The sequence below is a fragment of the Scyliorhinus canicula genome, chromosome 4 (genome assembly GCF_902713615.1).
Source record: "Scyliorhinus canicula chromosome 4, sScyCan1.1, whole genome shotgun sequence".
Lineage (NCBI taxonomy): Eukaryota > Metazoa > Chordata > Chondrichthyes > Carcharhiniformes > Scyliorhinidae > Scyliorhinus > Scyliorhinus canicula.
The window spans coordinates 200599873-200623012 of NC_052149.1; the positions used below are offsets into that span (position 1 = coordinate 200599873).

At 44.3% G+C, this 23140-nt stretch overlaps 1 protein-coding gene across 12 annotated transcripts in view; it reads right to left on the reverse strand.

The window, feature by feature from the left end:
* jade2 (jade family PHD finger 2) overlaps positions 1 to 23140 on the reverse strand; it is a 204093-nt gene that overhangs the window by 66684 nt on the left and 114269 nt on the right. For 11 of the 12 annotated variants that reach the window (XM_038795873.1, XM_038795874.1, XM_038795872.1 and 8 more), the window contains 2 exons: positions 12930 to 13120; positions 800 to 1011 (listed from right to left, as the gene is read on the reverse strand). In XM_038795873.1, coding sequence (XP_038651801.1) covers positions 800 to 1011; positions 12930 to 13120 — 403 coding nt within the window. The remainder of the gene's footprint in view (positions 1 to 799; positions 1012 to 12929; positions 13121 to 23140) is intronic. The other variant, XM_038795879.1, reaches the window with a different exon arrangement.

Genomic DNA, 23140 nt, shown 5'->3' on the forward strand with positions numbered 1-23140 from the left:
GCTGAGAGAGGCAGAGGGTGTACGGACAGTACAGTGTCCAGGTGACCACCAACTGGGTGCCCTCTGGCCCCACCGACCCATTAGCTTTATGAGTGCTCCAGCATAACCCGTCCCATATTTTTGGCCCGATCTGTATTGGGGGGGGGGGGGGGGGGGGGGGGGGGGGGGATTGTTTAAGCACGGCTGCAGCTTGTCAGCCCTGCGAGTGTCCATCACAGACCCACCGATTCCTGCACCGTTTTACGTGGATTTCGATGGTGTTCCACATGGCGCTGGTGCTAGCCCCTCACCAGTAGCAGAATCGGTGCAGGTGTGGCGCCAATTTTTCTGACGTGAAAGTCCACGGATTCTCCGTTGCCGTCAGCACTTCAACCCAGAAACAAAGAATCCGCCCCTTAGGATGTAAGACTTAAATCAGAATAGAACTTTTGCTTCATGCAGGGAGAAACTCTAAAGAACCTGTATTTAAGAATGTTTACCAGGAGATAAAAAAGGTATGGTGAAGTCCATGGAATACTAAACACATATAGCATGTGGAAAAAAGAGGCTGAATGGGTTTAGAAGCTTTTTGGACTATCATTCTGACTGTGCATCATCATGCATTCTCATGTCAGGTACAACACAGACTGAATACAGAGTAAAGCTCCAAAGATTCCGCCCCAATCTCAGAACAGCTCCCTTTTCCCATATCTGCTATTCTTACATCTTGCTGCCTCTGGGGCATCAATTACGGTAAAAAGAATTTCATACATAAACATTCATGGAATATTGAGGACACGAACAAACAGTGGCCCTTTACCTGGTGAACGCAGATGTTGCATTTGTCACAGAAAACCATCTCATTACCGTCCTCTCCTTCTGGGGAGCGGCACACATCACACACCACATCCTCGTCATATTCAATCCCCAGACCCTCTTCCGTTTCAATTGCCAGGTTCATGTTCTCCTGGCACTGACTTTCAAGCTCCTCAATGATCCTCTCCATCATCAGCTCATCAACTTTAAGCATACCTGGAAAAACAAATATAATTTCTGCCCTGTTATATAATCAAGTAGACTTCAGCAGGTATCTTAATTTTTAAAAAACCCAAAGGATTCAATAGGATAGATAAGGTGGAAACATTTCTACTGGTGGAACATCCAGAACAATAAAGCACAATCCTAAAACTAGACTTTGGCCATTTAGGAATAAAATCAGGAGGCGCTTCTCCCACACAAAGGGCAATGGAAATCTGGAGCACTTTTCACCAAATGGTTGCAGATGCCAGTTAGAAATTTTAAAGACTAAGGTAAATAACTTGTTTCATAAAGGTACTTAAGATTATGCAGCAAAGACGGGTAAATAGAATTGCGATACAAATCAGCCAAGATCAATTAAATGGCAGAACCTCCTCGAGGGGCTGAATGGTCTACTCTTGCAGCCGTGTTCCGCAACAATCTTGTAATATCAGAAGGAAATCAATGTGTTTGGTTATATCGCCCAGTCTACAAGCCAATTATTTTACTCTTCGATGGAGACAGGATGTAAAACAGGCAGCCAATCCGATTGTGTCAGCATCCCTTGAAGACAATCAGGTCCAGATGTTTCCCTTAATTTCGAGGATCTTGCAGTTTTCTCCCTCATCTCAGGATGTTTGGATGCATCCGGTCAGGCCAAGGGGTTTTGAAACGCTTTGGCTCAACTGACTTTTTGAAAACGGTCCTTTTATCCACCACTTCACTCATTTCACTCTCAATGACTTAAGAATTCACTTTCTTCTCTGCAATAAAGACTAATGCAAAATATTTACCAAATAACTCCTCCATTTTTTGATTGTCATCTACAAAATTGACAATTGTTTCTTTGCAGGAATCCAACTGCACTCTAAAAATTAGATATGTTGTTATGGTCCCTATTTTTCAGTTTGAGAATTGGATAAGCACCTGAAAGAAAATGTAGGGCTACAGGGTAAAGGCAAGGAATTGGGACAGGCTGAGTTACTCTTGGATAGAGCCAGCACAGACACAAAAACCATTATGTGATTCTCGGATAAACTGGGTTCTAACCTCTTTGCATCATATGTAGCATACTTGACGCCAAGATGGGTGTCTGAACACATTTCCGTGCTATCACTAAGACTGCCTTCCTTCACTGTCATGAATGTAGGAATTTCAGATATACTGGACACCATTCAACGGAAAAAGTTCTCAGTGTTAGCACTACTGCCGCACATCACCTGGGACCAGGGTTCAATTCCAACCTCGGGTGCATTCTCTGTGTGGAGTTTATACTTTCTCACCGTGTCTGCATGAGTTTCCTCTAGATGCTCCAGTTTCCTCCCACAGTCCAAAGATGTGCACGTTAGGTGGATTGGCTAAGCTAAATTGTGTCCGAAGGTTAGGTGGGGTTTTGGGATTACAGAGATAAAGTGGGGGAGTGGTCCTAAATAGGGTCGGTGTAGACTCGATGGGCTGAATGACCCCCTTCTGCATTCTAGGGATTTGATGATTCTTCTATTCTATGGTCTGATGTGTCCAGCTGGGATCATGACAGCTCCACAACATCACCCAACTCCAACTCTGCCCACACTCAATGTTTGAGCCCAAATGTAGAATTAAATCCCTCATTAAGTCTTCACCTCCATGCAAGAAAACAGGAAAATAATATTTTTTTATTTAAAAGAGAAAAAGGTCATTCAGTCCATCAATTCTGTCCATTTCTGGCCCAACAGTAGACCGTTATAATTCACTGAAATAATTCAATGGGTAACATTAATTGTGAAATAAAATGAAAGTCACCATAGTCCCAGAGAACCAAAGGCTGTTCTCCCCTTTGAGAGAGAGAGAGAGCTGACTGGTGGTGGTTTAACTGGAGGGTCACCACACCTCAGGCAAGGGGCAGGTTGAGAAGACGGAACCTTCATGGATAACCTCAGCTGGTACGGGAAATGAACTCGTGCTGTTGGCGTCGCTCCGCATCACGAACCAGCCGCCCAGCCAACCAACCCCCAAACATTAATTGTACTCAAAATATGGCCCATTATTCTGATTCTGCTTCAATTGCTTGGAATGATTTTCAGAGGATGTTGATAAGACACGTAATTGAATTGGGTTCCCTGCCTCCTGTCACAAACATCAACACATTTATCACGGTGAGGAATTTTCAGCATGGATTAATCAAAGAAAGCTGTGAAATATTACATCAAATGTGTGTATAAATGTAAAACTACATATTATAATATTCACATTCAAACTCTAATGGAATATTAAGACTGCACTAATACATTTGTTGAAATGTCTTTTCGGCGGGAATTCAGCTGTTGGAGTGGGCGGAGCTACAGAGTCGAGCGGTGAGTATTTAAACTAGATGCTTCGCGGATTTGAGTCTTTTCGGCGGGAATTCAGCTGTTGGAATGGGCAGAGCTACAGAGTCGAGCGGTGAGTATTTAAACTAGTTGCTTCGCGGATTCGAGTCTTTTCGGCGGGAATTCTGCTATTGGAGTGGGCGGAGCTACAGAGCCGAGCGGTGAGTATTTAAACTAGCTGCTTCGCGGATTTGAGTCGTTTCGGCGGGAATTCTGCTGTTGGAGTGGGCGGAGCTGCTTCGCTGCTTAAACAGCGGCCACAGGGTCTTTGGGGATAAATTTGAAGAGTGACATCACAGGAAAACAGTGACCTGATTGGTTGGTAAGGAAAGTGCTCCAATTAGCAGTAGCTGGGAGAAATTTAACTCTTCGTGTGTTGGTGAGTGTTGGGATTGGTAAGTAAAATCTTTATTCCTTTCACTTATTCATTATTTGATATTATATTTGTAATCAGTCAAGGTAAGGTGTAAAAATGGCAGGAGATCCCAGACCCGTGTTATGCTCCTCGTGCTCAACGTGGGAGTTCAAGGACGTGGCTGATGTCCCTGACACCTTCATGTGCGGGAATTGTGTTCAGCTGCAGCTCCTGTTAGACCGCATGACGGCTCTGGAGCTGCGGATGGACTCACTTTGTGCATCCGCGATGCTGAGGATGTCGTGGATAGCACGTTCAGTGAGTTAGTCACACCGCAGATTAGGATTGGTGAGGGAGACAGGGAATGAGTGACAAAAAGGCAGAGAAAGAGCAGGAAGGCAATGCAGGTGTCCCCTGCGGTCATCTCCCTCCAAAACAGGTATACCGTTTTGGATACTGTTGGGGGAGATGACTCACCAGGGGAAGGCAGTAGTAGCCAGGTTCATGGCACTGTGGCTGGCTCTGCTGCACAGACGGGCAGGAAAAAGACTGGCAGGGCTATAGTCATAGGGGATTCAATCGTAAGGGGAGTAGACAGGTGTTTGTGGTCGAAAACGAGACTCCCGAATGGTATGTTGCCTCCCGGGTGCACGGGTCAGGGATGTCTCAGATCGGCTGCAGGACATACTGAAGGGGGAGGGTGAGCAGCCAGTTGTCGTGGTGCATATAGGCACCAACGATGTAGGCAAAAAACGGGATGAGGTCCTATAATCAGAATTTAGGGAGTTAGGAGATAAATTAAAAAGTAGGACCTCAAAGGTAGTAATCTCAGGATTGCTACCAATGCCACGAGACAGTTAGAGTAGAAATTCAAGAATAGTCAGAATGAATACATGGCTTGAGAGATGGTGCAGGAGGGAGGGGGTTCAGATTTTTGGGACATTGAAACCGGTTCAGGGGGCAGTGGGACCATTACAAATCGGATGGTCGACACCTGGGCAGGACTGGAACCAATGTCCCAGGGGGTGCTTTTGTTAACACTGTTGGGGAGGTTTTAAACTAATGTGGCAGGGGGATGGGAACCAGATTAGGAAGTTAGAGGTCAGTAAAGAGGCAGCGACTAAAGCCAGTAAGGTACTAGAGAATAAACTCATTGTGATTAAGAGGAAGAGTAGACAGGGAAGAGATGATGAACGCAAAGGGACAGGTGGTCTGAGGTGCATTTGTTTTAATGCGAGAAGTGTAGCAGGTAAAGCAGATGAATTTAGGGCTTGGATTAATACCTGGGAATATGATGTTATTGGTATTACTGCGACTTGGTTGAGGGAAGGGCAAGACTGGCAACTAAATATCCCAGGGTATAGATGCTTCAGGAGGGATAGAGAGGGAGGTAAAAGGGGTGGAGGAGTTGCATTACTGGTCAGAGATGATATCACAGCTGTGATTAAGGAGGGCACTATGGAGGATGATTACTTTGGGAATAGAGATCACAATTCCATAAGTTTTAGAATACTCATGGACAAAGACGAGAGTGGTCCTAAAGGAAGAGTGCTAAATTGGGGAAAGACCAAGTATACTCCAGGTCAAGTCTGCATAAGGAAGGGGGAAGTTTTGGGTATTCTAAAAGGCATTAAGGCGGACAAGTCCCCAGGTCCGGATGGGATCTATCCAAGGTTACTGAGGGAAGCGAGGGACGAAATAGCTGGGGCCTTAACAGATATCTTTACAGCATCCTTGAGCACGGGTGAGGTCCGGAGGACTGAAGAATTGCTAATGTTGTCCCTTTGTTTAAGAAGGGTAGCAGGGATAATCCAGGGAATTATAGACCTGTGAGCTTGACGTCAGTGGTAGGCAAACTGTTGGAGAAGATACTGAGGGATAGGATCTATTCACATTTGGAAGAAAATAGACTTATCAGTGATAGTCAGCATGGTTTTGTGCAGGGAAGGTCATGTTTTACAAACCTAATAGAATTCTTTGAGGAAGTGACAAAGTTAATTGTTGAGGGAAGGGCTATAGATGTCATATACATGGACTTCAGTAAGGCATTTGATAACGTTTCCCATGACAGGTTGATGGAAAAAGTGAAGTCGCATGGGGTTCAGGGTGTACTAGCTAGATGGATAAAGAACTGACTGGGCAACAGCAGGAGACAGAGAGTAGTGGTGGAAGGGAGTGTCTCAAAATGGAGAAAAGTGACTAGTGGTGTTCCACAGGGATCCGTGCTCGGACCACTGTTGTTTGTGATATGCATAAATGATCTGGACGAAGGTATAGGTGGTCTGATTAGCAAGTTTGCAGATGATACTAAGATTGGTGGAGTTACAGATAGCGAGGGGGACTGTCAGAGAATACAGCAAAATATAGATAGATTGGAGAGTTGGGCAGAGAAATGGCAGATGGAGTTCAATCCAGGGAAATGCGAGGTGATGCATTTTGGAAGATCCAATTCAAGAGCGGATTATATGGTCAATGGAAGAGTCCTGGGGAAAATTGATGTACAGAGAGATCTGGGAGTTCAGGTCTATTGTACCCTGAAGGTGGCATCGCAGGTCGACAGAGTGGTCAAGAAGGCATACAGCATGCTTGCCTTCATCGGACGGGGTATTGAGTATAAGAGTCGGCAAGTCATGTTACAGTTGTATAGGCCAAATTTGGAATACTGCGTGCAGTTCTGGTCGCCACATTACCAGAAGGATGTGGATGCTTTAGAGAGGGTGCAGAGGATGTTCACCAGGATGTTGCCTGGTATGGAGGGTGCTAGCTATGAAGAAAGGTTGAGTAGATTAGGATTGTTTTCGTTGGAAAGACGGAGATTGAGGGGGGACCTGATTGAGGTCTACAAAATTATGAGAGGTATGGACAGGGTGGATAGCAACAGGCTTTTTCCAAGAGTGGGGGTGTCAATTACAAGGGGCCACGAATTCAAGGTGAAATGGGGAAAGTTTAAGGGAGATGTGCGTGGAAAGTTTTTTACGCAGAGGGTGGTGGATGCCTGGAACGCTTTGCCAGCGGAGGTGCCGACTTGACCTAGAGTATTTGAACATCCATCCCTAGCCTTAACATCCGTCATGTCCCTCTCCTCGGTGAATACCGATGCAAAGTACTCATTAAGAATCTCACCCATTTCCTCTGACTCCACGCATAAATTCCCTCTTTAGTCTTTGAGTGGGCCAATCCTTTCTCTAGTTACCCTCTTGCTCCTTATATACGAATAAAAGGCTTTGGGATTTTCCTTAACCCTGTTAGCCAAAGATATTTCATGACCCCTTTTAGCCCTCTTTATTGCACGTTTGAGATTTGTCCTACTTTCCCAATATTCCTCCAAAGCTTCATCAGTTTTAAGTCGCCTAGATCTTATGTATGCTTCCTTTTTCATCTTAGCTAGTCACACAATTCCACCCGTCATCCATGGTTCCCTAATCTTGCCATTTCTATCCCTCATTTTCACAGGGACATGTCTGTCCTGCACTCTAATCAACCTTTCCTTAAGGTTTCTCCCACATTTCAACTGTGGATTTACCCTTAAACAGCTGCTCCCAATCCACATTCCCTAGCTCCTGCTGAATTTTGTTATACTTGGCCTTTCCCCAATTTAGCACTCTTCCTTTAGGACCACTCTCGTCTTTGTCCATGAGTATTCTAAAACTTATGGAATTGTGATCTCTATTCCCAAAGTAATCACCGACTGAAACTTTAACCACCTGGCCGGGATCATTCCCCAATACCAGGTCCAGTATGGCCCCTTCCCGAGTTGGACTATTTACATACTGCTCTAAAAAACTCTCCTGGATGCTCCAAACAAATTCTGCTCCATCTATGCCTCCAACACTACATGAGTCCCATTCAATGTTGGGGAAGTTAAAATCCCCCACCACGACCACCCTATTGCTCCTACATTTTTCTATAACCTGTCTACATATTTGTACCTCTACTTCATGCTCGCTTTTGGGAAGCCTGTAGTAAAGTCCCAACAATGTTACTGCACCCTTCCTATTTCTTAGCTCTACCCATATTGCCTCAGTGCTCAGTCCGGGAGGGTTTTCACCCCCATACTTGGGGGTCAGGGGGCACTCAGGCTATGTGAGGGTGGGGGGGGGGGGGCTGCTGTGCATGTGGGTGGTTGGTTGAGAGCCGATTTATGTATGGGAGAGGGGGGGCGTTCGTGGGGCCGCACTATCGAGCTGCCCAGACAATTGGGAGGCCCGCTTGCGGGATTCCTTGGGAATCCTTTGTATTCCATGCCACGCATAAATTTGCATGGCAAGGAATGTGGAATTGCTTGCAGGTTTGCGCTCCTAGGGGGAATCGTAAACCAGTTACAGTTCAATTCCAGCGGGATAACATTGTATCCCAAACGGAGAATCCCATCAGCAGAATCGAGTAGCTGAAAGCAAGAAATAGATCAGCGACCATTCTGACAGATCATCCAATTTTAGATAATTTCTCTCTATAGCATGCAAATGACTTGAAATATATTATCCAAAAATATACTGGCTATGCAAGGATGCCTGTGTTCACATTTTAGAGGGTTGAAATGGCTAATTCAAATGATTTAATGGTGCAGTGTTTTGTTTTGAAAATGTTCATTTTTAGCAAGTCAAAGGCCTTCAACAACTTTTCCTCGTATTACCTTAAGTGCTTTTCCCAATTAATGGTTGGATGCCCCAACTTTACCTAAGCAACCTGACCCCAATCACAGACTGGCAGGTCCTTGTAGTGGCAATAACCTTGCCCTACCGCCTGCATTTAAGGACAAGCAGCAGTCAAGTGCAAACTGCAGCCAGGGGGTTCGAGTTCCTTGATACAATTCATTCTAAACACATGAATGATTGCCTAGAAATAATGCAGACAAGAGTTTAACACAACTCATTAACCAGGGCATTAGCTCGAACACACAGTGGGGGACACAGTAAACGCAATATCACTCAGTAGCTCCAGAGAATGTTTGGGGCAACCAATGTCCATATGGGAAAAAGGTTGAATTTTTATTCGTATGCATAGCCAGCTGCCCCTCCAGCAATCAATATAATTGTAGTTTCCAAAAGAAAGTTTAGATTTTTCGATAAGTAGAAAATTGCATAACTGGAAATGATTATATGGGAATAACGTCATCTCAAATCTCAAGGGAAGACTATAGACTGTACATCAGCAGTCACAGCAGCCATGGAGAGTGCAGTTGGCACATGATACCTTCCAAAATGAAGCATCAGCTACAAGACAATCGTGGGAGTTTCTGAATTTATCCTTTGTTGCTTGAATCCAAAAAACACCACATCCAGCTGATATTTATCAATTTAGGATGACATAGTGGTAACAAAGCAAACAATCCTCACTCAATCACATTGATACTTTTCCTGTAAGACGCAGACCATACATAACAATTTTGCATTCCCTGTCTCCATCTCACCCTCTCCTATGCGGTGTAAAACCATGGAGAAAATTTCAATCAGAAACACAATATGAATATTTAGGGGGACACTGCAGTTTAAGTGCAGACAGATCCAATTTGTTCTCCTACGCACATCCAAATCCCAAGCCAGGTACAGAATTCATATTGCTTTGAGCTCATGGGGCATCTCCTCCTCTTCCAAAGCATTGCATTCACAAGCCAAACAGTGACAGAATGGAATGATGCTGCAGAATTCTCCCTTACACAGAGTATTTGATCAGAGGTGCAATTATTTACTTGGAACTGTGGCAGCTGAGAAACATCATTCCTTAACTATGAGCAATTAACTAATTGTGCTTAGCAATGTTTTCTGCTGCAGCAGTTCCACATATGTAATTAGTATAACAAACGCAAACTTACAGTTATTAATTAGAAAGATATGGCCACCAACAACCTGGTTAATGCTTAGATAAGTAACTTTCAGTTTTATTTTTTAATAAGCATCATAAAAAGCGGTGTTTTGCCAGTATTGATTTCAATGAAACACAAGAGGGTGAAACCTTTGTACGCTAGCACCTGAACAATGAAACGGGCAGAGTTTTAAAACTTGGGTTGCAGGAGGGTATTTAGAACGATATATTCGATGACATCAGCTGGTCACTTCTTTTATTTCTTTCACGGAATACATTTATTGCCCTCGACTTGTTGGTTCTGATAGTTGAAAGGACCTAATTGAAATGGGGAATATCACAGAGTATATAACAAGATTGTATCAAATACACTGCCTGAAGTGGATTTTGAATGGACGTATTCCCGTCCATCGACACCCAGGCACTTCAAACTACTTATGATGTGGCGAGGAGCTGCCAATCATAGCAAGAGGGTTTATAAGCACTGTGGTTAGCACCGTAATGGAGATGCATTTAAACGTAAAGGGAAAGATAAATAAACAATCCACCAAGCACCTATGTCTGGACCAATAAAACTCAATCACTGGCTAGCCAAAGGTATTGCTGTATGAAATTGAATGGAAGATTTGCATTTCAAAGGCTGTCAGGGGATTTAAAGCCCTTTCAAGCATATTTGGCTTTTGAAGAAGCCTCTGCCAGTTGTAACAGCTGCTGTTTTAAAGATATTGTCTGAGGCAGATATTAGGAAAGGGTAAGTGAAAATGCAGCGATTTTTCACTATACTGTCTGGACTGCTTTTCAGCTTTCTGATGGGGGTCTCTGATGGGAGCTTTATACTGTCATTTACATGTTCACACCGGCGGAGGGCAGCAAGCACACTGCTGTCACTCGCAGGGCATTGCAGTGGGTCTGCCGCCCGGCGCCAATCCAGTTTTTCTGGCAACCGGCCATTCTCCACCCGATCGGGAATCCCGATGTCAGGCAATGGAGAATCCACCCGTATATGTCCCTTTGTCCTTATACTATCAGCTAAAGGGGAACAACTTATTTCGTCTACTGTATCTAAACCAGTCATACACCTCTATTTAATCTCCATTCTCTTTTGATTCAATAAGAACAACTTCCACTTCCCCCAACTAACTTTGTAGCTAAAACCCTATTCTGGTAAACCTCCTCTGCAACTTCTCAAGGACCCTCAGATCCATCCGAAGATGATGTCACCAGAACTGGATTTAATGCTCTAATTGTGACCTAACCAGAGCTTTAACCGGTTCAGCATAACTTCTAATAGCCTGATGAAGGATTACCACAATCTGAAATACTGTCCGGAATCTTCTGCCCCCGCAGATGAGGAACAAGACGGGAGGGCCTGAAAATTTGGTCGGTTGGCCCCGATCGGCTGGCAGCTTCTTGGCAGGCAGGATGTCATATCCCAAGATCCTCTGTCGAGAGAAGAAGGCCCGCTGCTATCTTCTAACCGCCTGATGGGTCAAAGAGATGGCAGATCTTCCTCCTAAGAGTCAGCGCAGATGTCGTGCTGCTTTTTTTGGGCAGCGTGTGAAATCCCCAAGTGGCAGATTCCAGACGTTAACTCTGTTTCTCTCCACAGATGCTGTCTGACCTGCTGCATATTTCTAGCATTCTCTGTTTTATTTCAGCATCATTTCTCAGCTTTTTACTCAATACCCCTTATTTGTGAAGCTCATCCCACATGCTTTTCTAACTTCCTTCTCAAAGTCTCAGAAATAAGCGGGCTGTGGAAAAATAGACTACCATGGATTTTCCAAACTGCATTCCGTTCGCACCAGTGTTAACGCAACTGTGTTACAATGGATTAATGCAGCTGTTAAAATACTGATGATAGGAAAATCCATGCCATCTCCACCTCTCTCACACAAATTGACACTGCAATTATGTAAACATTCCCAAGTACATGGATGTATCCTGTACGCAGCTGACGCTTCAGATTTTGTTCTAAATGCATTGTACAGTATTTATAGAGCAAGACAAAAATGGCATTGTTCTCCTTTACAATGTACACTTATAGTGGCCTTGAAAACCTGTGACGAAAATTTTGGAGCAAGATGTTTTAGTTAAAGGGATTGTTACTATAATGGTGCAACAGGACGTCCCAGGAACTGATTAAGTATGATTTTTTTCCAAATTATTTTCTGAGTTTCGTTATTATAGTGTGTTAGGGATAGAAGAACCTGAGGGCCTTAGGTCCCGTGGTGTCACCGATAACACCACTTCTGCTTATGACTGGCAGAGCAGTCACATCCTTCACCATTCATGTAGGTTATAAAACAAGCAAGTATCAAAGGTTTAGGATCAGAATAATGGTAGACGTTGGATCTCTTTAAAAGCTGATACTCATGTCATGTGGCGTTTAGACTGCTCCAATGCAATGAAGAGAATCCAAATTCCACAACAAACAAGATTTTATCAATGGAGTCTACTCCCCAAAGCAGAATTTCAAATTGTCCAAAACTCACAGAATTTTATTCATCATCCAAGTACTCAATCCTAAAAGCTGCAGCAGGCATCAAAAATATAGTAACAGTTCACTGGTCTCTTGAGATTGCATGTTACATCTGACTAAAACTAGCCTCTGTACTGTGTATAACCCCAGCAAAGGATGAAGTATTACAGTAAAGTACAGGTTGTATTGACTCTTTCAAGTGTTCTTTGGTGTATCAATGTTGGTGTATATGGGAGAACAGAGAAGGGAATCACCCACTCCGTTTAAGGCTTTACATGTCTGTGAATGTAATTAAAACTACAAGAATAAAAGTCCTGGGCTTGTTTGGTGAAGTAATAACACCATTATGCTGTAAATTATGGCACCACCTCACATTTTGAGCAGGAATTTTCTTTTAAAGAATATTCTAATTGTCTAATTTCAACAGATGGGAATAGTTTTGTTCACACCTATAAATTATTTGTATTCACAATGTATTTGAGAGATCTTTAGTTGATTCCTCTTTTAATAAACAATTAATAATCTTTATTGTCACAAGAAGGCTTACATTAACACTGCAATTAAGTTACTGTGAAAAGCCCCTAGTCGCCACATTCCGGCACCTGTTCGGGTACGGACTTGTGGGAGGAAACTGGAGCACCCGGAGGAAACCCACGCAGACACATGGAGAACGTGCAAACTCCACACAGACGTGCAAAGTTGCGGTTCCAGCCCATTCAGGAAGACAACTGCGTGCAGAGAGAGTGAATCCCCGAATGCTGAGCATTGACAGTTTATGAACCCCAGCAGCAAGGTGATGGCCAAAAAATCAAACCGAAAACTAAAGATGGCCTACTAGCTGAGTGTCAATCTATTAGTGATAAATTTGAAATACCCTCAGCAGCAGAGAAAAGAGTACTGTACCCAACGTATTATCCTCTCTGGTTAGAAAAGGACGAAACAATACCTGCTATTCGAAATTCAGCATTGACCAGTTCCAACCAGTAGACATCAACCTCGTCAAGGTCATAGCGACATGTGCTTCTTGGAGGCAACCTCATGTCCATGTAGACGGACTCGGAAGATTCACAGCCAGTTAGAGTCTCCAACACTTGTTCGGTTGGAACCAAAAGTGTTTTCTCAAATTCTGGTAAAACCCTGCAGAAGGAGAAAATGAAAGCAAAAATTAAATGACATTCAATTATAGTTTCACCAGGCAACAATTCCAATCTTGTTTCTTTCATCTTTAATGCAGTTATGTGAAAAAGGCCAATTTGAACCTTGCTCGTTTAGAACTGTCTACTGCAACTAGCATACAAGTGATTTGGGACCAGTTTGTTGATGTACAATGTTGCATTTAAGGGAACAACAGCACTGCACTACTTCAGCCAGACTAGTATTACCCCCAGGCCAATAATAATGCTACTATCCATCAACATCTCAATGCATTTGATTATGCAACACTCGAGTTATTTGCTCCCATGAGGTGATGTACTTGCTTTCTTTGTTCATTTTTGTAATTATACAAATCAGGATTCTTTCAAGAGAATGCCCAATCATATTCTATACTCGCAGGCTGAATACAGCACTGGTCTCAGTAAATTTTGGCAGATTTACATGTAATGTATAAAAATACTAAGCACCATAAAAGTGTGGCACCATTTGCCTGCCAATACAACTAAAGCAGTGCCATAATGAGTTATAGCCAGAGGTTTGCCAGCAACAGCTACTTCTCAATCCCCTGCACAGTCATGTCCAGAGTATTCAGCCTAGTCTACATACTCCCCCTCATTGACACTATCCAATGACACTCTGCATGCATGCTAACAGATCACAAGAGTCCAGACACATTAAGGCATCGCAGGAAGCCATTCAATTCATCGAGTCAATGCTGTCTCTCTGTACAACAATGCAGTCAGTCCCATTCCCTCACTCTGTGTCCACAGCCATGCAAGTTTATTTCACTCAAGTGCCTATCCATTTTCCTTTTGAAATCATTGATCTTCTCCACTTTCACCACACCTTCAATGGCAGAGTTTTCTAGGTCTTTATCACTATGAAACTGTTCTGGCTTTAGCATCTAGCTTTATCATAGGCGGCACGGTAGCACAGTGGTTAGAACTGTTGCTTCACAGCGCCAGGGACCCGGGTTCGATTCCCGGCTTGGGTCACTGTCTGTGCGGATTCTGCACATTCTCCCCACATCTGTGTGGGTTTCCTCCGGATGCTCTGGTTTCTTCCCACAAGTCCCCGAAAGATGTGCCTGTTAAGTGAATTGGACATTCTGAATTCACCCTCAGTGTATCCGAACAGACGCCGGAATGTGGCGACTAGGGGCTTTTCACAGTAACCTCATTGCAGTGTTAATGTAAAACTAATAGTGACACTAATAAAGGTTATTATTATCAGACTGCCAATGAGTAGGGTGATCATGGCTCGGCACAACATTGAGGGCCGAAGGGCCTGTTCTGTGCTGTACTGTTCTATGTTCTATGTTCTATGAGCACCACTGTACTATCAGACTGCTTGTTCAACACCTAGTAGTGGATGAGTCAGCGCTTTATCTCACTTGATAGCCTTTAAATTAAATGAGGCTTTCACATTTGCCACCTGCCAAAAGTTAGTTTCATACTGTTTGTTGCCCCTGTAAAAAGCTCAGCCTTAACCCAACGTTGTCTCAAATGTCTCCATGGGCTAAGCTTCAAACTTCATTTCCGTAACATACCAATGTTACCTTCACTTCAACAATATCACCCATCTCTGTCTTTACCACAACCTCAATAACAAAACTCTTATCCAAACTTTAGTGATTTCCAAACTTGACCACACCAAAACATCTCTCACCAGCTTCCCATGTTCTACTCTGCATCAACTCAGATTTGTCGAAGTACGTTGCTTGCACCTTGTTCCATACTAATCATTCATTGCCCTGTTTTCACCAAGTTTCAATGCCTCACTAACTGCTGTGTATGGATGCTGTATGAATGCAAGTTGACGTTAGTCATGCCCATCATTGGCAGTAAACAGTCAGTACTATTATTCATCCTGATTTCAAAAAGCCACAGTTCAAAATGGGTCAATAAGTTTGTGAATGTTGCAATTTAAAGTCTGACAACTCTGCTTCTTTGGTTTGTGTAACTAGGGATGGAGTTAATGCCAATACAGGATTATCCTCAGGAATGAGAGATAATATGAGCCCCTTAGAAAACTTGAGCAAGATTGTAGCCGGGACACTCGTCCTCAATAGTAGAGCTACAGAGTCAAATGTTTGGAACATCTTCAGGATGACCATCCTCCTTCAGAAAACAAAATGAGTGCTTAACAGCTGAATGCCCAGAAATGGCTTTGGTATAATTGAGAGCTCCTCTACTCCCAAGGACACTTGGACATTCTGAGGTAGAATTAGAACGAATTAAATTACTGAACTAAATTAAAACAAGAGTAGCTTAACCTGTAAACGTGCCACATCTTTATTCATCTGCGCAGCTGGAACCCAAAACTCACAACAGTGCTCAAGAGGTTGCAGTGGAGAGAGTGCAATTTGCATAATGTTTCGGCATGACAAGAAATGCAGCCCTATTTACAGAAGGAATTTCATGACATCAAAAAGACCACTAGGCATATCGCAAAATCATCACCAGCACCCTGCCTTCTCAAACTCTTCCTGAAAAAAACTGCATGTTTCATTAGGTTGAACCAGGAGAAATTTTCCAACCTGCAGTGCACATACTGCTAACATTCTACATGTAACTCTAACATCAGTCAGACCCACATGACTCAAACTATCCATGTCACAAAATTAAGATGGTGCAAATAAAATAGTAATTGGATGGTAGTTTAGCAGCACGTCATAAAACTACAACAGTCCTCCAAAGTCAGTTGCCAGGGCATCCGCTAGTTAACATACACAGTAATGCTTAATTCATGTCACCCTACATCAAATAAACTATGGCTGGGATTTAATTTCCTCATCGCGCCCGACTTGATGACGCGATGAGGCTGTTGAATCTCACGGGATTCGCAACGCTCGAAACGCCTCATGAGATTTAACGAGGTCCCACGAGATATGGCAATCTGGATCATGCCCAGATTAACATATTTAAATGAGCCATCAGGTTCGCCTGGGAGACCTCGCCAGGGCACCGTTTCACACTGATTTACCCAAACGTGGACCAAGAGAAACGGGACCTGGGGGGTCTCCTAGGCTATTCGATGCCCCTGAGCGGTCGATCTCTGGGCAGGGTAATACCCTGGCACTCCCATTGGCACCCGGGCACCTTGGGACTGCCACCCAGGAACCCTGGCAGCACCACCCTGGCACTGCCAGGGTGCCAGGAAGCACAGCCAGGATGCCAGACTGGCTGTGTAAACATTCCTGGGTGCCAGGTTGCCCGTGCCAGGGATGGAGCCCCTGGTATATGTCTACAAGAGGTGGACTGTGGAGTAGCTCACGGACCTCCTAAGAGGTACGTTGGGTGTAGTGCAGGTGCTGGAGGCCATGAGCGGAGCTCATCAGTGCAGGAAATGAGATAAGTGGGGTCTAGGCGGGTCACAGAGGTCAACAAACCCAGCAAAGTCCCGTTAAATACCAGTGCTGTTCTCGTCGCCCGCTAAAGGCGCCCAAAATGAGACTGCTTTGTCCCATTAAATCATGCCTACATTTTGAATACTATGTATTGGGGATGATCACATGAGGCCCTGAAAGCCAGAGAATTTTAACCCATTAACAATTATTTCTTAGTCCCTGGTTTGCTCTGTTGGAAATTTTGTGGGAACAATGTTTGGAGAAGGGCTCTTTTTAGTTGTCTCATTGATGGACAACTCCTAATTCAGAGCATGTTAGTGTCTGCAACTTTATGTGTGACTCAATGTTCCAAAGCATGGACCTATGTTATTTACAAATATGTACGTTCCTACTATCTATTGTGCATGTAACACTTTATGCATTGCAATTATTGTAACTGGAGAACAATTATAATTATTAAAATATAAGATTTACATTGGGGAAAATTTGTGAGGAAATAACTATGGGCCCAAAATACAAATAAAAGTAAAACCCTTCCTGCTAAATTTAAGTATTCATGATATTAGATCGATTAGAGTTTGAACAATTTAAGATATGGCGTTATTATTATTATGATGTCTGGCAAACGTCAGTCTTTGAGGCGGAACTCCGAGATTTCCTGCTACTGATACCTCTGGATCCACAACACTCTTAATTGCTTATCGTGAGGTTCAACAGTGCTCCTACCAAGAGTTTAATCCCTGGATGGTTTAGTCTGTTAAGCTCCAGAGAGTTGATGAAATAATTTCATATCTGTCAATCGTATGTATCAGGGGGAGGCTGCAACTTGGACAGTTCACAAGGGAAAGAGGAGAAAATAGATAAAGATTGTTCAAAATAACGGACCAGAGAAAATAAAGCTGTAAGTTAATAGGAAATCTTGGATAAACTACTCGAGCTCAAATTACATGGTTTGTCATATAATTTGAGATTATATCCTTAGATAATTGCTATTCTCTGTACAAATAATCAAGTTGAAACATTTGGTTTGTATAATGGATATCCAAATAAGAATCTGCAACTAAATATCGATTATTATTATATAAGTGATCCAAATTTCTTTAATTTGGACAGAAAGAGTCTAAGAGGACAACTGGTGCGTATGGAAATGACAATGACAGGTCTGAACTTGGTGTTAACAATTGCTACCAACAGAAATAATATAGATGGAGTAGAAATTAAAAGGGAGATATTTTTCTTAATGGGCTGGTGTGTGCAGATTCAGAAAATGTAGGTTGAGTAGGTTTTAGAGCATATTTTGCTTCATATTTTCCAGTCAGACAACACTGAGCTCATGCTGCAGAAGTGAGTGAACTTCATTCTCAGTACAGGGTTCAAATTTCATTCCAAAAACTTTAGAGATTGGTCTGCTCTCAGCATCTCTTACTTCAGTGCATCCTTTTGTGGCTGCTTGTCGATGGTATCTAATTGCCTAATTTAGTGTTCCTAGTAGTTACCTTTGTCAGGAAGAAGTGGCGGCTGGCTGCTGGGTATCCCAGTGATTCCTAGGCTGGTGGCAGCTCTAACTTCTGCCTGGTCAAAAGATGGTCCTACAACTGCAAGTACTATCCCTGTTACTGTGGTGTCTGTCTGATTTGAATGGCTGATTGGAAGGAACTTCCGGTTGCCCTGAAAGATGCCTTTGCTGTTGGGGAACTACCTCAGTATGTTCTGTTAAGAGGGGGCTCCACTACAGATGACTCTGAAGGTGCCACAAAGCAGTTAATCACCAGAGTGTAGATATAGTTGTGCACACTGCAAGTCGATAGACCCAACATCCACTGGTTTAATACCAGCAGCAGCAGGATGAGGCCCTTAAGCAGTCATTAATTGGCCACAAAGGCCGCAATAGGCAGTGGGGCGGGAAGATCAACTATGGGCCTCCCACCCAGAACTTCCTAATTACATGCCCATGCCGCCTCCAAGCTCGCCACCAGAGACGAAAATATTCCACCCATTTAATGGGCACAAACCTAGGCAAGCATCTTCAATGAGTAAACGTCCTCCACATCTCAGCCATAGTGCTCAACATTGGAGGAAATGCTCTGCCAGCTCTTGCCACACAGCTCGGCCAGCTGCCTTCTGAGGAAAGTGCCACTCCTAATGAAATATTGCAACGCTCTTTTGCCTTACCTCACAGAACATTACCTTCAGATACTTTGCCTGTAAAGGGTGGAGGTCCCTCCTCAGAGGTCCTTGCACCCCCCCTCGGCTATTGTTAATATGTCAACCTTTCTAAAACACTGGCCAGACCCCAGCAAGAATATTCTGTTCAATTCTAGCCATGACGCGTTAGGAAGGAAGAGACATACTCAAATTATGTGGAGAAAGAGAATAGCTATGGTTGTTCTCCGTTGAGAAGATTGAGGTGTTAATAAGCAAATAAGGAGAATGTTTCCAGTGGCAGAACCATTGGTAGCCAGAAGACACAGATTTTTAAAAAGCAGATGCGAGGTGAAGAAACCTTTTTTTTATCCAGTGAACTGTTACAATCTTCCTGAAAGGGTGATTTGAAGATATTCAATTGTACTTTTATAAAAGGGAACTCGGAAAATACCTGAAGGGAAAGATTTTACAGGGCTTTGGGGAAAGAGCAGAGCAATGGGATTCATTGGACAGCTCTACCAACGAGCTGGCACAACTACGACGGGTCAAGTGGCTTCCTCCTGTGCTGGAGCATTCCACGATTCTAATAAATCTCCCCATAAACATCATAGGAAGCTTGTGGCTTAAGAGTTCATTCATTATTTCATCAGAAAATCATTGATAGAGCTTCTGGAAAATCAACATATGACGCAACATCTTTCCACTACCCCACTTTGTGATGTATAGTGGAGTGCTACTCCATGGAAGATAACAGACCTCTAGTATTTCGACTCTGCACTCGTTCTTCGCTTGCAAACTATCATGAGCATCAACAAATTATTGGCCTGCAGGAGTATTTACAGTCAGGCTGGATTGTTCCCAACACTGAACAACCAAGACTATATTTTCCATGAGAACTGACCCGATAGAGGTCTTCAAGATCATAGTTCCGATAATGTAAACAAACGGTCACAAATTATTCCCACTGGTCGGGCAAATAGTAACAGACACAGATTTAGGATCTTCACAAAACAAAAAATTCAGAGGAATTTTTAAAATGTGCTTGCAGAAAAGGCCACCAAAAATTGTGCAACTAGACTCTGCAAATTCTTTCAAAATGTTACCTCCAGTTCTTGCTTGAAAAGGGGGATTTTAAGAGCAAACAGAGTGGGAAAAATACTCAGCCCAAGTCTGGGGGTCTAAATGGCCTGCTTCTATCTGTACTGCAAAATTGTGGTTCAATGCAGCTTTTAACGGGGTCACTGAAAATCAATCAGAAAAGAGATCGTGCCTGCCCGTGCTGATTATTCTCCACTACCCATGGGGGACAAGTGCAATTCTTATAGCCAAGAGTATTTACATCAGCATACACACAAACAAAAATAAAAGCAGTCCTGGGACCTTCCTGAACTCTAATGCTTAGCTCCAACTTGCATAAAAAGATGCCAGCTAGAACCCGCTTAAATCGAACTTTTAAACAGAGGACTTATTCACTAGAGAGCCAGAGCTCTTCTGTGATAGCTCTCCCTTCCTTCTCAACATAAAACCATCAAGGCTTTAAAAATGTCTTAGTGAAGGCATAAAAATCAGAAATGTGGTTGGGGAGGGAAGTGGGACGAGTGGATTTTCAGCACCCGCTCTGGCATGTTTCTTGAAGGCAAGAGGTGACTGCTGTTGGTCAGCAGTGAGATCTTCTGGTCCCGCCGCTGTCAATGGGAAACCCGCTGGCGAGAACAGCAGGAACCACAACGCACTCCCCCCCCCCCCTCCCCCTCTCCCCCCCCCCCCCCCCCCCCTCCCCCATGAGCTTTATCTGCCATACAAAAGCACTTGATCCAAAAGGAATTGTTTTCAATCACACCAGGTTTGATTCTCAATCCAGGATTGAGGACAAAATTCAGGGTAATTTCTGGGCCTGAACCTGCGCCACATCACTCCAATCAGTGGTGCCAATTACTGCCAGGAACTGGGAACTGACTGCTGAGAAAAACCTCCAATGGCAGGTGGTAACCACGACAGGGCTTGCTGCTGCCTTGAAGAACAGAGGCAGGACGTAACAGGGCCAGTAACTGCATGGTGCAGAGAAATGGCCCAAAGACCAATGAAAAGGTGCAGAGCATTTGATCTAATACCATAACTCTTGTTCCAAAAATGGTTCTTCAGAACACACGACCGGGATGGCAGGAGTGCACGGGTTACCAAGCCCTACTATTCCACAGGTCACTTAAAAAGTTTAATTTACTCACAAAAATGGTCAATTGTTTACTTTCACTGCTGGTACCCAGAATAAAAGAGACTTTAACCAAGTTTTTTCAATAAACTCAGAACTGATTTATTAGAAAACAAATCTTTAACAAGTTGCTAAGGAGTGGTTAACATACAATTGTAATCTGGAAGCATAGTTATCTGTTTCTTCTGAAAGCTTCCCCAGCTTACACACATAGACAAACACAGAGCTGCCAACCTTTCCCAACAGAAATCAGTATTCCAGATCCCAAAAATCAGTATTTTGGCAAGAAACTGTACATAGACAAAAGGAATCCAGTACATTTCTTTCTTTCAAAAAGTATTTTGATGAAGTAGCACTTAAGGTAAAGGAACACAAAGAAAAGAATGGCCACAGAAAGTAGAAAGCAGAAGATATGGTTAAATAGATGCATGATTCAGGTTTATTTTTTCAGCATTTTTGTTTCATGCTCACAGCAAAAAGCAGTTTCCACAAGTAAAACAAGGTTTATGAACTGAATCCTGCTGAAACTTATTAATGTGCAATGTATTATCAGCTGCACTCCATCACTATAGAAAGAGGGAAGGATGACCTTTCAACAATTCTGAAATGTTAACTCTGCTTATCTCCCCATTGATGCTGCCTGACCTGAGTATTTCCAGCACTTTTTTTTCTTTAAATACATAGCAGTGCTCTACAAAGATCGGTGATAGAACTAGTGTTGAGTCTATTTACTGTAGTCCACCCTCCATTGATGTGATTTTTTTATCCAGGTACCTCGATGCCTCAGAGACCATGCAAAGGTCAGGATCATCCGAGTGTCAGGTGATCCTGACCTTTGTGCAGTCTCGCACATGTAGCATCGAGGTGGGTATTGGTTTCCTTGGCGACAGGGCCCCACGCAGGTGACAGGGCTCCGCACAGAGGCGACAGGGCTCTCCGCCCGCACACTAACAGGGTAGGATTCGCTGGCCTCCCAGCCGCTTGTTTCTTGGCAGTGTGAGGTGACACGCCGTTCGCTGGCCGCAGGATTCTCTGCTCCCGCCGCTGTCAATGGGAATTCCTTTTGAAGCCACCCCACGCCTCCGGGCAGGGATCGCTGCTAGCGGGACAGGAGAATTCCAAAACTTAAAACTGTCCCTGTCATGTGATTTCCAGTAAACCACTAGCCTTTGCCAGTGTTTTCCTCATCAATTAAAATAATTGTAGCACATACAAGCAACAGCTCTTCCCTCTCAAGTACTACGCTGGTTATTTGATTTCTTGGAAAGCCATTGTTGCTTCCAGTCCAATGATGAACTTATGGTCTTTCTGTAAAAAGAAAATCAAGTGTCCAACTATTGTAATGTCCTCCGAAATTTCCCAAAAAAAATGAAGATATTGGGTGGGATTCTCCAACCTCCTGCCGGGTCAGAGAATCCCGGGGGGGGGGGGACGTGAATCCCACCTCGCCGTCCGGACGCCGGCTGCCGTATTCTGCGGCGCCATTTATCGGGTGGGGGCGGGACTTGCGCCACGCCAGTCGGGGGCCGTTGGCAGCGCACCCCCCACCCCCCCCCCCAGCAATTCTCTGGGCCCCAATGGGCCAAGCGACCGTCCGTTTTTGCCCAGTTCCGACGGCGTGGGTTACGCATGGTCCCACACAGTGGGACCTGGCAGGACCGTCCGTTTTTGCCCAGTTCCGACGGCGTGGGTTACGCATGGTCCCACACAGTGGGACCTGGCAGGTAGGTCGGCGTGGGCGGTCCTCGGGGCAGCGTGGCGGGTGTACAGCCCCTGGGGGGGCCCCCACGGTGGCCTGGCCTGCGATCGGGGCCCACCGATCTGTGGGTGGGCCTTTTCCATGGGGGCACTTCTTCCTTCCGCACCTTCCCTTGTCGGGCTCCGCCATGATCGGCGTGGAGAAGAGAACCCCCTGCGCATGCAGCAAAATATGACAGCCAGTCTGCGCATGTGTGGAAACACGCCGGCAGTTCCGCTCATTTACAAGATCACGCCAGCCATTCCGCGCATGCGCAAACTCGCGCAGTCCTTTCGGCGCGGCTGGAGCGGCGGCAACAACTCCAGCGTCCACCTAGCCCCCGAGACAGTGAGAATTCCTCACCTTGGGGGCCCGCTGACGCCGGAGTCGTTGGGGCCGGTTTTCCCGCCGATGTGGGGACTTAGACCCAGAAGGAGAATCCCGGCCATGGTGTTCTCAACAAGAATGGACATTTCATGATGGCTTCCCACACTGTGCCTGGCAGCCGTGCACTATTTACACCAGATTGCTCAGTTTTGCTGATCTGCAACTTCCCCAGTC